Below are 15,859 nucleotides of genomic sequence, written 5' to 3'. Positions count from 1 at the left end.
GGAGGCGAGGGGCGGCCGGGCCGGGCGCGCAGGATGCTCCGGTCCCTATGGAGTTTCCTCAAGCGGCACAAGAAGAAATGCCTCGTCCTCGGCACCTTCCTCGGCGGTGAGTGCCCGGCAGCCGGGCCCAGGGGCGGTCGGGGGCGATCATAGGGCTCGGCGCGGAGCCGGCCTCGAGGCCGTGGGGCCTCCCCGCTGTCGCTGAAGTGCTCCCGGTTCCCGCCGGGGAGGCCCCTTCAGAGGTGGCGCTCGGCCGTGGAGCCCGACGAGCCCCCGGTGGTTAGGCGGGTTCCCCGCTGGTAGGAAAGCTCGTCTGCCCGCCGCTCCGCCCCTACCGCCCGGAGGAGCCCGGTGCCGGCCGCTGGCGTGACCGGCCCGGCGGTGCCGCGGGCCCGGCTGGCCTCGTCCCTTCATCGCCGCCGCTGTGGGCGGTGAGCTGTTGCGCAGGGAGCGCCGCGGTGGCGTGGAGCAGTCCTTCGCCTTGCTGGTGACACCAAAACGCGCTCACCGATCGCCTTTGGGAGAGCTCGGGTGGCAGGAGGATTTTTCTCCTAGGTAGGGAGGAAAACCTATACGTCGTCCCTCAAGTCCTGAAACACAGGGATTCAAGTTGCCTGGGTGTTCTTACGGCGGGTGTTTGCGTTGGTTTGAAACAACGTTTAACTGCGCAAAGCGTGGGTGACGTTTGTATTATTATTTTTAGGATGGAGGCTGAAAGCCTGTACTTTTAAAAGTGACTTGTGCATTGAGTTGAATTGTCAAATGTTAACCAACTGCAGACACAAAACTTTACTGGAGAGGAGGATTTACATTAATTATTCAAGATGTTCTTTCTGCCTTAAGGCTCTTGTCTAACCTGTTGGGTGGTTATGGTCTGGTAAGCTCCTCCTTTCCTTGGAGTTATTATAGGGTAATTTTTAGTTGGAATTGGATTTAAAAGAACATCTTGGATCTATCTCTCTGTCTAATAGTAAAGCGCATATCTGTGCAGGTGGAGATTAGATACTCCTCAAAAGGTACAGCCATGTCTTTGCATGCTCAGTCATCAGATGCATCTTACGCAAGTGACACAAATATTACAGAGTGGCTAACAAAAGTTTGTGTTTGTTTATACCCACTGGAACTTGCGTGAACAGTTAAATATTCTGAGGGCTACAGGGATTTTGCAGTACATTTTGTCTCGTATTCAGGTGAGGTCTCTTGTGAAGGTGAATTGTATATACTTCTGACTTGCCTTGGTTGTTGTGTCCTCTGCATCCTTTCAGCATGAATTCCTTCTGCGTTTTTCCAAAGAGTGCCAATTAATACACGACAATAGGTTGGATGATGGTTACTGAAGTACTTGTCAGACCGCTTCTCCAGTTCACCCCCTCACCTGCAGGTTTTCTGACTCTGCAAGTACAGCAGAACGTAATGTTTACCCGTTTCTGAGCCACCACACTTACAGCCCACCACGTTAAGTAAACAGATTTACTTTAATATACCAGGCTGTAACCTGCAAGCTGTTCCCCCTCCCCTTCAGCTGTCTTTGTGAGAGTGGTGGGCGGACAAATGGGAATAGTAAAAACATCAGTTGTCCCAGTTTCAGCTAGTAAACGTGGATCAGTGTCCAAGTGGGAAAGCAGATACCGGGGAGCTTGTGGCTCTTGGTAGTCCTCATAGCCTGAACTCCTAAATTCATCATGTATAAACAGCCCTCTGCCAGCCTGCAAACCATCCCAATATCACTGAATTTACAGCTTTTTCCTTATGATTGGTGCTGTTTATGTACAGTTCAGTGTCACTTTTGCTAAAATGCTACTGACTGGATGAAGTACACTTAAAAAATAATCAGGGACTAAAATGAAGTCAGTTAAAGTATGACCAATCCAAAAAAACCCAAGATGCTCCTCTTCTAACAAGCGTTTCAACTTCTGACTGAAAATATTGAACTATGCTGTCATTGCCTGCAGCATGGATCAAATACCTATTTCCTCAGGCCGTGTTGTATTTGAGGACTCTGTAGATAATTGCTTTTTTGTATTTGAGACTGTAGTAAATCAGGGCATCCGCAAGCAGGAGAACATCATTAGCTGCCACCAGCTGCAACGTGCACCATGGTCTTTTAGGGCAGCCTGGGAGATGGAGGGATTTATTGCAGAGTGCTGCACTACAGTTGTTCAGGAGCTGAACCGTGAGTGCTTTGGCCATCTACATATTAGTTATGGATCAGACCTTAAAATAACTCCAGGAGCTATGGTAATGCCACCACCAATGAACGAGAACTCTGAGATCCACAACAGACTGTCCTCCAAAAAATACTGCCTAATGTCGAAAGGTAGAATGCAACTTTACATCGCTGCTTTTACTTGAAGACAGAATATTTGGAAGTGGCTGAATGATTTAAGAAAAGCATCCAAATCTGCTGATTTAATACCAGAGACTGGAATCTACATCTCTCTGGTGTTTGTTTTTTTTAAGAGCTGTAGGTGCATTTTCTGGGAAGGAGGATGTAACAAGGAAAACGGGACATCACAGGGTTTAATGATTTTTAAGTCTTTAACTGGCACATGGTCAGAGATTAATGTGAACATTTAATGATTCATTAGACAGTACAGAAGAGTCTCTACACTGTTACTGGTACAATGTTGTATCAGTGTTGTGTTGCTGAAGAATTATTGCACCAAAATCTGAGTCGGTTGGTAGCCTTTCTTCTGTTTACTGAGATGGATTCCTTGTGCGTTATCAGTGGCTGTCATGCTTAGTGTAATTTCTGTCAATCCCAACACTGCAACAGATTTTTCTGCTTATGAAGATACAAAACTCATAAAATAAGAGCTCAAATTGAGGGAAAAGCAACTGAAATAGGTGTGATTTTTCCCTTAACCATAGGGCAGGGTTGAGAACACCTCAACTTAGCAAAGACCCTGTACAAACCCTTTCTTCAGAAGTCTGTTCTTTTAGCAATATAAAGTAAACTGCATACTAAAAAGACTTAAATTTCTTCAAGCAAGCAAAATCGAGTGCTCTGGGATCAAACCCACTAGAAATATTTAAAGGAGAGAGAGAGAGAGCGCGCATGACGGAGCTGCAAGGATGTGTTTGTTATGTTCGCTTGTTCTTATTGGATAGGTCGATTTACCTTAAAGTGATTTCTATCTCGGTGCTCGGCGTTCAAGGTAGATTTCAATGGATATTACAAAATGATTCACTGTTGAAATTCTCTCGCTGCAGTAGAAGAGCAAGTTCAGGGTGTGTCTGCAATGTATGGTTCTGATTTCAGTGGTGAATGAATTATTGTTCAGTTTCATCTGTTGCAACCTTCGGCTTACGGAAAGAACGTTTCAGTTCAGAAGTCTGCAGGCTTTAGTGCCTTCTTATTTTAAATATGATTTTCAACCATAATGGGACAATTGTATGTCAGTTGATGCACGGCTTGCTTGTACACAAGGACAAACCACAACTTATGGAGCTGTTGATGTTCTGGAATGATGCAGGCTTCTGTGTGTCAGTGCAATTTCTACATAATAAAATTCTTAAAACTGAAAATTTTCCCTTAATTTTTTTTTCTGAGGGAAGTATGGCAGTGAGGGTAAAGGTTACATAGGGTTGTAAAGAGGTTACCTGAAAACTTGATGCCTCCTTGAGGCTCAGGTTATGACTCAAGTCATAACTTATGTGATGTGAGAAATATCCTACCTGTTTGAGGCCACTGGTATGAATATGTAAGAGCCTGCAGATTTTGTAAGCTACTTCCATTACTTACGTTTAGATGGGAAGAGACTATACCATGCTACAGCCGAAGAGGGCTACAGAGACAAATTAGAGCATATTATCTCAATTCACTCTTAACAGATGAATCAAAGTTTTGCTTCCACAGGATATGGGTATTGTAGACCCCAGGTGTTCTGGGTGTTGCAGGACAGTGTTGTGGTTTAACCCCGGCAGGCAACTGAGCACCACTCAGCTGCTCACTCACTCACACCACCACCCCCCCCAGTGGGATGAGGGAGAGAATCAGAAGGGTAAAAGTGAGGAAACTCATGGGTTGAGATAAAAGCAGTTTAACAATTAAAAAAAGAAATCGTAATAATAGTAGTAATAAATTTGTATGGAAAAGAGAGGGGGGAAAAATAACTAACAGAGAGAAAAATAAAACCTGAGGAAGACGAGTGATGCAAGTGAAAACAATTGCTCACCACCGACTGACTGATGCCCAACCAGTCTCTGAGCAGTGGTCCCCCCGCCAACCTCCCCCCTAGTTTTATTGCTGAGCATGATGTCATATGTTAGGCAATATCCCTTTGGTCAGTTGGGGTCAGCTGTCCCAGCTGTGTCCCCTCCCAACTTCTTGTGCAACCCCAGCCTACTCGCTGGCAGGGTGTTGCGAGAAGCAAAAAAGACCTTGACACTGTTATTGCTCAGCAATAACTAAAACATCCCTGAATTATCAACACTGTTTCCAGCACAAATCCAAAACATAGCCTCATACTAGCTACTATGAAGAAAATTAACTCTATCCTAGCCAAAACCAGCACAGACAGCCAATACAAATGTAAATACATTTCACTTTGTAGATCAAGTTTAAAGCAGTATGAATTGTAGTTCGAGATCCTTACTGATGTTCATGTACCTGAAGGTTCTGGCATCAGCTGATGTAGTTCTAGTTTGTACCACTCATCTGTTTCTGAACGTTCTGAATCAGAACTGTTGGGACTATAGTTGTTTGCATAGTTCACATTTTAATGAAGGCAGAAGAAGGTTTACTTAGAAATTGTCTTTTGGGCATTCTCATTATTGCTGAATTTTCTTAATTCCTGATTTTGTTTGGAACATATGGGAAAGATTCAGTATGAAGTTGCATCTATACAACAGTTTAGCTAATTAGACATGAGTAAAATGTTGCTGCTGCCGCTTTTTCCAGACCTTCTATCCTATACTGAGAGCTAAAATTGAGTTATATTAGCTATTGCAAAAAGTTGGTGTCCACTTTGCTTGTTTATAACAATAGAGACTTTCAAAATGCCCGTTTAGTTTCTTACCAGTGCATTAGCTGACTTGACATTATGGCAGTTCTTGGGATGTGGCTTTCTGTGGTCCTGCTTCCAACGCCAAGTGACGATGTTTTCATGTGATGCGTTCAACCTCGACTTCTTAGAAGCCTGTGTTATTTTCAAGTCTTCTGAATTAATGCTATGTGTCTCAATATAGGTACACATGGTTGTTCTAAAGTAAAATGTGAACACACATGCAGACCGACTCCCAGGCTGGCAGCTCCTTGAAATATCTTATAAGCTGGAGACTTGCAGCGGCTCTGCTGCTGCATTCAGGCACAAGTGACTAGTGGGCAGAAGTTCATTGTCAAAAACGAGACTCGAATTTCCCAAGTGAGGTGCTGGGTCCTCCAGGTGCCTTAGAGGCACTTAGAAGCCATGCAGTTAGTAACAGAGGCAGTCTGCTGCTGACATCCAAACTTTTCTGTTGTTCATTGGTTTTGCTTAAGCTGTGTGGATGGTGTAACTTTCACCTTGGTTAACTTCTAATGCATTGCATTCCCAAAGATGAGGATGATACCAGCGTAAGTAACATCTGTTAGTGATGAGTCAAAGTTACAGTTTAGGTGGGGGGGGCGGGGGCGGGGAATAAGACTCCTAGTAGCTAGTGTTGCATCATTTTCAACAAGTGTTTTTTTTCTGGAAACTCCTTGTTGAACCTGGATGACTGCTACTGCAACTTTGGACCCTCACGAGGCACAGCAGTTCTTAGTATACAGTAATCACACAGCTTTAACAATTGTATGAATTGAAGAGTATGAAGCAATTAGCTGTCTCAATCTTAAAGGTGCTGCTCCAGCATATCACTCAAGGGCATGCACATGGTTCTTCTTGAATTGTTTGCATGTCTGCCTGTGTCCTGTGTAAGTTCAGGAAGAGTCTTTTTTTTATACTTATGACTTTTCTGCCACAAAACCTGGAGTTAAAGGATTGGGGGGGGGAAATAAACAACAGTAGTCATTTGGACAAATGACTAATATGTGAATGTACTGTGAAAAATGTGGTGGGATAACATGATTGTAAGAATCTTGTGTTCAAAAATTATTTGCTAATACTAAAAAAAATTGTTGCTGTTTCAGTATGTTAGCTAAAAAAAAAAAAAAAAAAAAAAAAACCACCACAAAACATCAGTACCCTGACAGTTGTGTTCTAAATAGATATTCTTGGCAGGAATTGATAATTTTTTAGAGAAAAATAATCTAATTGTTATTTAGGAAGTCTCATTTTGGTTAACAGTTTAGTGGTAAAATTGCATTTTATGTATATGGAACCATAATATTAAAGTTTGCACCTAATGAGGTGAATCTTCTGCATGGCAAATGGTCAGTCTGCCTAAAGCCTGAAGCAAGAGAGAGTGACTTCCCCGTTTTTATTCTATAAGGCTTTTGGGAAATAAATGGAAGTGACTGGTTGTTCCAAACAGGTCTGGCTTGTAGTTACCTGTTAGGAAACATAATGCTGATATGAATAGCCAGATTTTTTTGCAACCATAAATATTGGGGCACAAAGTTGACAAGCCTTTTGAAATACTGATGATAGTTTTGGAGAATGTATTGAAAGTTTTTAATGACCTAAAAAATGTAGCTGAATTCAAAATCTTGGGGAGTTTGGGTTTTTTTTTTTAGTTTTCGTGGATCGAGCTTATGAAAATAGTTTTAAAATTTTCAGCATTCACCTACTGTTAAATGCCTCATTCGTTCAGATATTAACTTCGAAATGTGAAAATTGAACTTTGAAGAAAACTTTGTGGCTCTGTGTTTATGACTTTTGAAAGTGCTTGGTGGAAAAAAATAAAGATTTGATATTTAGATTTCTTTTGTGTACCATTATTGACTTGGCAGAGTCGGAGCTGATGCTCTGTAGAGGAATTTCTGTACTTAGGGGATTGCTCCCCAGTGGACACAAGATGATCAACTTGTACAATAGTCTTTTCCGCTTGGATTTGTTCCTCCCTTATCTCTTCCCCACCCCTAGTTCTTTCATGAGAGAACATGGGAAGAGCTTGTTATGCACTTATATAGGTAACTGCTGCTACCAGTGCATACAGGAGGCAGCAAATGAACTTGATACACAGGAGAGGTGTTACAAGAAGCCATGGGTGGAAGGGGAGAAATTAATGCAAAGCAGCTTGCAGTGGGCAAAGATGCTGAGGATAAGTCTAGAAGATGTGGTAGTGGCATCTTGAGGAATGGCTGTCCTGGTTTCGGCTAGGACAGAGTTAATTTTCTTCCTAGTAGCTGGTATAGTGCTGTGTTTTGGATTTAGTAGGAAAAGAATGTTGATAACACACTGATGTTTTTAGTTGTTGCTAAGTAGTGTTTATACTAAGTCAAGGATTTTTCAGCTTCTCATGCCCAGCCAGCAAGAAGGCTGGAGGGGCACAAGAAGCTGGGAGGGGACATCATCAGGACAGCTGACCCAAACTGGCCAAAGAGCTATTCCATACCATATGACATTATGCCCAGTATATAAACTGGTGGGAGTTAACTGGGAGGGGGGATCGCAGCTCGGGAACTAACTGGGCATCGGTCAACGAGTGGTGAGCAATTGCATTGTGCACCACTTGCTTTGTATAGTTTAATTCTTTTAGTATTGCTATTGTCCTATTATTATTATTATCATTATCATTGTTTTTCATTCCTTTCTGTCCTATTAAACTGTCTTTATTTCAACTCACGAGTTTTTTTTTCCTGATTCTCTCCCCCATCCCAGGGGTGGGGGGGCAGTGAGCGAGCGGCTGCGTGGTGCTTAGCTGCCGGCTGGGGTTAAACCACGACAATGGCTTAGAAGGGGGACAGAGATAAGGAAAGATGAGAAGCGGGCTGCGGGCAGCCTGGAGAGATCTCTGAACCCCTGGTGGTGTGGGAAGAGCAGTTGGGGGAAACTTCAGAGATGTGTGTTGGGAGAGGAGGAAATACGGAGCAAAAATTTTTGGTGGGTCTTTGTGGAAATGGAGGTTCATAGTGAGAGTGATGAGGGATGTAGAGTAGAAGAGTGGGGCTGGAGAGTAGGAACCAGGCATGGTAAAAAATAAGAGGGCCACAGTCAAGCCCCACTGAAGCTAAGGTTCTTCCTATGGAAGTTTCAGGACCAAATGAAGGAAGTGTTGGCCTGTGACATTTTTCTCTTATGTGATTTTTAAGACTTGAGTTTTATCTCTAACTTCTGCTAATTTTAGAAAGATATCTATTTAAAAAATTTAAATTTTCATCCATCTCCAGACCTGTGCATTTCAGTTTATTTCCTCTATTCTTTGTTTTTATTACCCTACATTTTTTCTCTTCCCAGTGTTTGCTTCAGTCTCTTCAGTACTAGTTGTTTACATCACATTAGTACCAAAAATGCCTTCTTTGAAAGGCAAGATATCTCTTCTCAGGCAAGTGTCTTATACTGATCCAAGTCATTACCCTTGACGTTTTAATTAATTTTGAAAACATTATTTCTGAGTATTACTTTGTCAATCAGTATTAAAATACTCAAGACCCACATATCCCAAAAAACCCACTATGCACCCTTGTGGTTTAAAATCAAAGAAAGGGGCTGAAGGGGCCTTCCTCACATTTTTAAAGCAGCTTGTAATATGAAAATCTCTCTGTAGGAGTCTATTTACTGGGAAAATATGGGCAGAAGAAAATCAGAGAAATCCAAGAACGAGAGGCAGCTGAATACATCGCCCAAGCGCGAAGGCAGTATCATTTTGAAAGTAATCAGAGGACATGCAATATGACAGGTAAGATAAGGAAATAGCTACTGTTCTTGATACGTGGAATTATTTGGGGATTTATACTACATATTGACAGGATGGAAGAAGAGTAAGAGATGTAGGTGAATTCAAAATCTTAATTAAATACTAGAGCATAAATAGTTCTGCATAATAAAAACAGAATCTGAAGAACAGAGGATTGAAGGAATTTCTAGGGGTCATCTGAACCCTTATCCATTTATAATGCATACAAACATACATGCAGGTTACAATTTTTTGTCACTTCAAGACCCTTTGTGTATTGCCCTAAACTGCATGTGGTATTGAGGTATGAATCAACACCCAGATTCAAACAATACTGAATTTGCAACAGGATTATTTTATTCATTATAGCATGTTGTAAGTAAGCTAGAGAGCTTGGTGAGTAATTTTTATTTACAAATAAGCAGCACATCAGCCCATTAGTTCCCTACATTTTAACAGTTAAAAGGTACCTGACTAGCTGGGGAGTGAAAGTATTTATATCACAGCACTGGTCTTTGGATTTTTTGGAGAGGAGGTGGTGTAGTAGAGTTTAACAAAATCCTTGTCATTCTTGTAAATACAGGCTATTCAAAACTATTTCTATAAAACAAATTGGGCAGCATTTTCTTTTCCTGTTGAAATTTGTAATGGCTTCTTGGGTGGCTGCAAATGCTTTCTGTGCACCTTGTTTACCCTGACCAATTGGTATTTTATTTTCATCTTTTCCATTTTGTAGTGCTGGGATTGATTTTACTGCAAGGACTAAGTTTTTCTTTGCCCTTAATTGTACAAATTACCTTCTGTCTGGCAGCATGCATTCTTGTCAAGATTTTTCATATTTTGTTCTTAGTATTTATTATGTTCTGTGCGTGCTTGTTTTCTATTTCCTGTTCCCATCATCTAACAGCAGATTGGACATTGAATATTCTGAAAGTACAGGATTTTTTGCCACCAGCTTTCTTTTGCTTAAAACGTACCTTCCTCTGGTTCTCTTGTTGGAAAAAAACAAACCTCAGATCTTTTTCTTCTCATTTGGAGAAATGCAACAGTGTAGATTTTCACCAGATTTTCTTCTGGGCGGTTGAAGGCATGTATATGCAGATAGGCAGGATGCGAGTACACATCTGCAGCTAGAGCCAACAATGATATGTAGCCACATAAGGGCAGCATTGTGCCTGAGTTCATAAGAGACAAGCAGGTAATTGCATTTCTGAGTAGTCCCAGGGTTTCTTATTTTGCTTGTCCTCCCAGCTTTGACTGTTGAGCAATGGGATTTACATTGTATAGCAGCTATTGAGTGAGAGCTGGGGATAGGTTTATGATGATTTTTTTTATGTTGACAGGATTTTTTTCTTTTTTTTTCTTTTAATAACAGTGCTGTCAATGCTTCCAACATTGAGGGATGCCTTAATGCATCAATTAAATTCTGAGAGTCTCACGTCTCTTCTTAAAAATAGGTAAGACTGTTTTGTTAATTGTGTTAAAGATCACTTGTTTTGATCACAAGATAAGGTTTTTTCCAAATTATGTATTTATAATGTAGAGAGCATGCAGGATTTTGGTTCTGTGTCTCATTGAGTCGCTAGTCTTTTGACTAGTATTTTGAAATCACTACGTAAATATTTTGTGTCATGTTAGATGTATTTTGATAGGTATGGCTGGCATTTTCCAAATGTTACAAGAAATAATACTTCCTTTAAGATGCTGCAGTGAGAGCCATGGTTTTTGTTGAAGTGCTTATAAGGTAGGCAGATAAAAGTACTTAGAGGATCTAGTCCTCTCTTAAACAGGACAGAGTATCTTGACTGAGTTGTTGATGTTGTGTTTGTAAAAATGTTTATGTAATCTTATCAAGGTCAGACGTGAATAGTAATGGAAAGTATCCAAGATGAGATTGCAAATGGATGTAAGCTATGAGAAGTTTGGGGTTTTTTTTTCTTTTTTGAAGTAGAACAAATAGGGGCATGTCATACATTAAGAGGAATGCTTCCCTGTCAGAAAACACCTTTGGTTTCCTTATAACTGCAGGAACAAATAGCATATTTTCAAATACATAAAGTGCACAATAGCATATCTTAAAAGATATGCTAGAGTAAGCTGCTTGGCATTTGGCACAGAGTAAAAGTGTTATGTAGGCAGTTAACACAGGGTTTCTGACTCACTCTAGACTGCCTTTCTAGTTTACCTCCCACTACCTTATTTATACAGCTATAACTTCAGCTGTCCAGCATTTAATAGATTACCTATCCAGTCATTGTCTTTTTTCAGTCAAAAAAACTCCCACAACAAGGCAACAGAATGTGATATATGAAGTGGGAATTACAGCCTGAACAATGTTTTTATAATAGATTATCTGAGGATTTGCAAGTGTAATTGAATATTATTTACCCCAAACAACAAGAAATTAGGAAAAGTTAATTTTAATGGAATATTTAATATATTTGTCATAATAAGTTTTACTCAATGAAAAATTAACCTGAATGAACAAGAGATCTTATGGATCACCAGATTTGTCTTCTGGACTGTGCAGCAAAATAGTCTACAAAAGCCTGTAATCCTTTGTTTCAATGGTGAAGACATATAATGCCTTAGTTTGTTCTCTGTAGCATGCGTTCTTTTATCAAAATATATCTGGTGTCTCTAACTTGTTTGACTAGTTGAAACAGTTTACAGGTACAGTGACACACTTCTGAATTCCACTGATCCTGGTGGAAAAAAAAGATGAGACTTTTTGATATTATTGTTATGCGTTTCTGAAAACAAGTATTTTTTTAAAATGCTGGTTACATGCAATGTCCTGTAAACATGGATGTCTACTTAAAGTGTATCTTGCAGTGGAGTTTGTGTCTTAATGCTTCCTTTTTTGACTTATGTTGAGGAACTTTTAACTAGATGCTTGAACTTTTTGAACTGAAAACATAGAGAAGGGGTTGGGAAGGCACAGATCATGGAGTCAGCCATCAGGGCTCATTCCACTTTGAAGTGATTCTTTGAAGAAGCTCTGCATTCTTGTGCTACACATGGAAGTATAGATTTGTTTTCTTTCCACTTCCCTTTGAGAAGATGAATCAAACAGCTCCGGACCTTTGCGTGCTGTTGTTGAATATACAAAAGAGCAGATGTGGAGATTTACCTTTCTTAATGTCCCTGAAGATGTATTCTTTTTCTCACATAATCTGTGTTATGGCTTAACGTGTTAAGGATTTATGTTATTAGATGTTATAGATTGCGTTATGGCTTAGGTGAGCTCCTTTAACTTAAAATCTGTTCACTTCCTTAAATTCAAAACCTTTTAACATTGTTTTAGTAATTTGGGGCGGCTAGTGGTAGGTTGGGGGTGTAAGCAGGCTGAAGTCTTCAGTCTTTCAGAGAAACTTTTAAAGAGGGAGCGGCACACAAGACCACCGATGTTCTTGCTCTGTCTGTCGTCCTCTTTTCAAAGCAATGTGATTGAATGAGATGAGGTGAAGTACCTGCTGCTGTAGCCTTGCAGATGTTGCATATCTCCCACCTATTCAGTACTTAGCTTTATTCCAAACCTCTATTTTTTTGTTTCCATCGCTTTTTGCTTCCATAGCAGGTAATGGTTTTCCACATAAATAAATGTGAAAGAAAAGTTGAGTTTTGAGTAGCAGCTGAGTCTTAGTAAATTGCAGCAGATGAAGACTGAAAAATCCATTTCCACTGTTAGGCTTAATACTTGCAGACTTAAACTGTTACCTGGCTGTTGCCTTACATTGTGAGGAAAAACTTTGCAAGCAAGAGCTCTAAAATGTTTTGACATAATAGGTGCAAATGTAGTTGGCTGATGATGTATTGGCTTCTCTTTCTCTCTTCAGTTGGCATGGAAAACTTACCACTCATAAGTAACAAATGTGGTTTTGAGTCCTGTTACATGTTTTATCTATAGAAATATTACTGTATATTTTTAACAGTCTTTCCTTTGTTTTGCTTTAGAATAGCTTTTAAAACTGTTGATTTAGCTTGCAAAAAGAGAAATGTGTAAACTGTTTTTGTATGTGTCATAGATCCTTGCATCTCTTCCAGCTATCCTTTCTTTAATCTGTCTCTTTACTTCTTGGAGTTGTAGACTTAATAGTTTATTATATCAGTTCATTCACATTATTTGATAGCAGTGAGCTTAAAAATTCATTGTTTATGTAAGTGATATAATGGTCAAACTAATGCCAAAGTGCACGTGTTGTGCCTGTAAAGAGAAATGATTTCTGGTGAAAAGTGTGTTATTTTTTATAAACTACGTTACTGTAAAGTCTAGGTTGATCTGAACTATCTGCCCTAAATATTTGTTAATTCTGATCCTAAGAAATTACCAAATGTTTCTCTAAGTGACTTTCACAATATATTTCTTCCACGATAGAGATACAGTAGCCATTCTTTACTGACAGTGCTTAACAGGTGAGAATGGCTGATGAAACTTTTTGGATGGTTAGCTTGCTCTTATCTCTGCTACTGCTGCTATATTGCTAACATTACCTCTGGATAGTAGTTATAAATATGCAAGGTACCTTAGGCAGTTCAGGTGTTATCTATGCAATCTACAGGCTTGCTCTTTTGACTGCAGAATATATAAAATTTTAGGAATTGGTCAGGTCAAAAAAGTCAACATACCTCAACAAAAGAAGAAAGATCAACTTGCATTTGTGTGGATGGCGCAAGACTTCTTTTCCACAGATAGTCATGATCTCTTTGTTTTTTGGTGATTAAATCTGAACTTTAAAACCAAGTCAGGCAATAGGAAATCTTGCAAGAAAGTAGGATATAGAAATTCTGATCCACAGGTGGATACAGGAAGCCCTACTGAACTGAGGTCTACATTAAATATATAGAGGATCCAAGGCCTCAGAAAAGTCCACTTTGTACTACCAGTGGGCTTTTTCTGACTGCTTAGTGTAGTAAGTCAAAATTGATAATGTAAGTGTATAATTGACATCACTAAATACTACATTTATACATTAAAGTTTGAATATCTTTTCTGTGACTTCATAGTGTATTGTTTATATACAGCTTTCTTGAAGGAGGCAAATCAAGGTAGACATGAATCTGATCTGAATAATTATAGTAGTTAAATGAGCTCACCTTGGAGCACTGCTGTTTCATTTAACATATTTATTAATTTCCAAGAAAAATATACTTTTTAATGTTTAATATTTCCATTTATGTTTCCTACAGGCCAGCAAACAAGTTAGAAATATGGGAGGATTTAAAGATAATAAGTAAGTGGAAATGAAAGATTCCATCTGCATAATATTTAGCATAAATTTAAAATGTCTTTCACACTCTTTAAAATGCACACTTTACACTGGGTTGTTGTTTCAGTAGATATGAAGATAGTGTAACACACTACGTGGCAAACTTCCTCCCTGCCCTCCTCCCAAAAGCTCCTCATGAAGGAATTTGTAGCCCCAGGGGAAGTTAGAAGCTCAGAGACGAAGGTGAAGAATTTTCTTGGCCTTCATGTTACCCTGCTCAAGAAAACTTTGTGAGAACTTTCTGTGCCATCACAGAAAAATCAGACTGTTTTTTCAGAAAGTTCTATGCTGAACCCAACAGAAAACATCAATCAGAAATGTAGGCCAGCCCTTACATGGCCAGCAATTTCCTCTTTTCAAGCCTGTTGGAGAGCACCACCATAGCAGTGGTTATGAACCCTTTGGTTCATCTTTTTATTTATTGGCTGATGGAAGCAGTGGAAGGGAAGGAAGAATAAAGTCGGAAAATTATGTAGTGAATACTGAGCTCTTTTTACTGCTTTTGATTCCTTGGTACCGTTTGTTATCCCTACCACCTCCCTGGTTTTGTCTCTCCTTCCTTTTGGTTTTGTTTCTCCTTTTCACACCACCTTTACAGATCCTACTTCTGATCCGGCTCCTTTCTTCCCGTGTCCTTGCTACTTAATGTTCATCCGTATTTATTCATGTCACTTCTTCCACACGTCCTCTGTTGCCTAGTGGCTGGTAGCTGATGCTCATTTTAATTTTCTTTCTTTAGATATTAGCTGCTCCTGCCTTAGGTAACTTTTTTCCCAAGCTGCTGTTATGCCTTCTGTGTCTTAATTGCATGATGAGGGCTAACATACTGTGTGTATTTCCCGGCCTAATGAAGAAAGATGATTTGACAGTACATCCATTTTCCTTCTGGAGCAACTTGTATAATTTTTATGTTTTCCCAAAATAACTTGTGTAACGTGCAAAATTATATTAATACAGGACTTTAAATGGGACACTTTAGATGTAGCTCCAGCACATATTAGACTCATGACCATCTTGGGTATGTGTTGTGAAAAAATGTGTTATGACAACCAATGAGAGAAATGTGACTGTGTATTTAAAAATCATCGGCACTTCTTGAGTCTTGGAGAGCACTCTCCCTCCTTGGCTCACCCTTATTTCTTTGACTTTGAAGTTATTTTGTTGTCTCTTTTCAAGGTTTCACAAGAAGCATTGTAGCTGTATATAGTACCTGTATGCTAGTAGTTCTTTTGCGAGTCCAGTTAAATATTATTGGCGGTTACATCTACCTAGATAATGCTGCACTCTGCAAAAACGGCACAGTAAGTTTCTCCTTTTGTTTCAAAGGTAGAACTTCCACTTTCTTGGAAGTGAAAGAATTCTTTAGTGAGAGATAAAAAGGGCATAGCTTAGGAGTATTAGAATGAAACCAAGAGTTCTTATAAGAGTGGGAGATGTGGAAGCATTACTGGAAGTAAGATATATTGATGTGTTTTAATAGCTTCTAAATTTGGATGATTTGGTGATACTGTTGCTTAACGAGATACTAGCAATATTGAAGAATACCTTTTGTCTGCATTTGTATTGCTTTAAGAAGATTACTTCATATCTGAACACCAACATAAAATAATTTCTTTGCTTTAATTTTTTGTGAAACAGTAATACTGTGTGAACGATCCAAGATATGTATGCAAATGTATATAAATGCTTAGGTCTTCCTAGCACATACATTAATTCCCCCGGTTACATTTTCCTAGGATTAAAGAAGAAAAATATTGTCTTTGAAATTTTGACTATTTTGTTTAACTCCAAAAGGCCATCTACCTTAAATGTCTGTTGGTGGGGCCAAG

The 15,859-nt window shown here is 39.6% G+C and overlaps 1 protein-coding gene across 1 annotated transcript in view; it reads left to right on the top strand.

Annotated features, from left to right (window-relative positions):
- Nucleotides 1-33: 33 nt before the first annotated feature.
- PEX3 (peroxisomal biogenesis factor 3) overlaps nt 34-15,859 on the top strand; it is a 21,053-nt gene continuing 5,227 nt past the window's right edge. The window contains exons 1-5 of the mRNA XM_050895046.1: nt 34-106; nt 8,632-8,763; nt 10,136-10,217; nt 13,951-13,994; nt 15,207-15,331. Coding sequence (XP_050751003.1) covers nt 34-106; nt 8,632-8,763; nt 10,136-10,217; nt 13,951-13,994; nt 15,207-15,331 — 456 coding nt within the window. The remainder of the gene's footprint in view (nt 107-8,631; nt 8,764-10,135; nt 10,218-13,950; nt 13,995-15,206; nt 15,332-15,859) is intronic.

The sequence above is a fragment of the Gymnogyps californianus genome, chromosome 3 (assembly GCF_018139145.2).
Source record: "Gymnogyps californianus isolate 813 chromosome 3, ASM1813914v2, whole genome shotgun sequence".
In the NCBI taxonomy this organism is placed as follows: Eukaryota; Metazoa; Chordata; class Aves; order Accipitriformes; family Cathartidae; genus Gymnogyps; species Gymnogyps californianus.
This window is presented reverse-complemented; position numbering and strand designations above follow the sequence as displayed.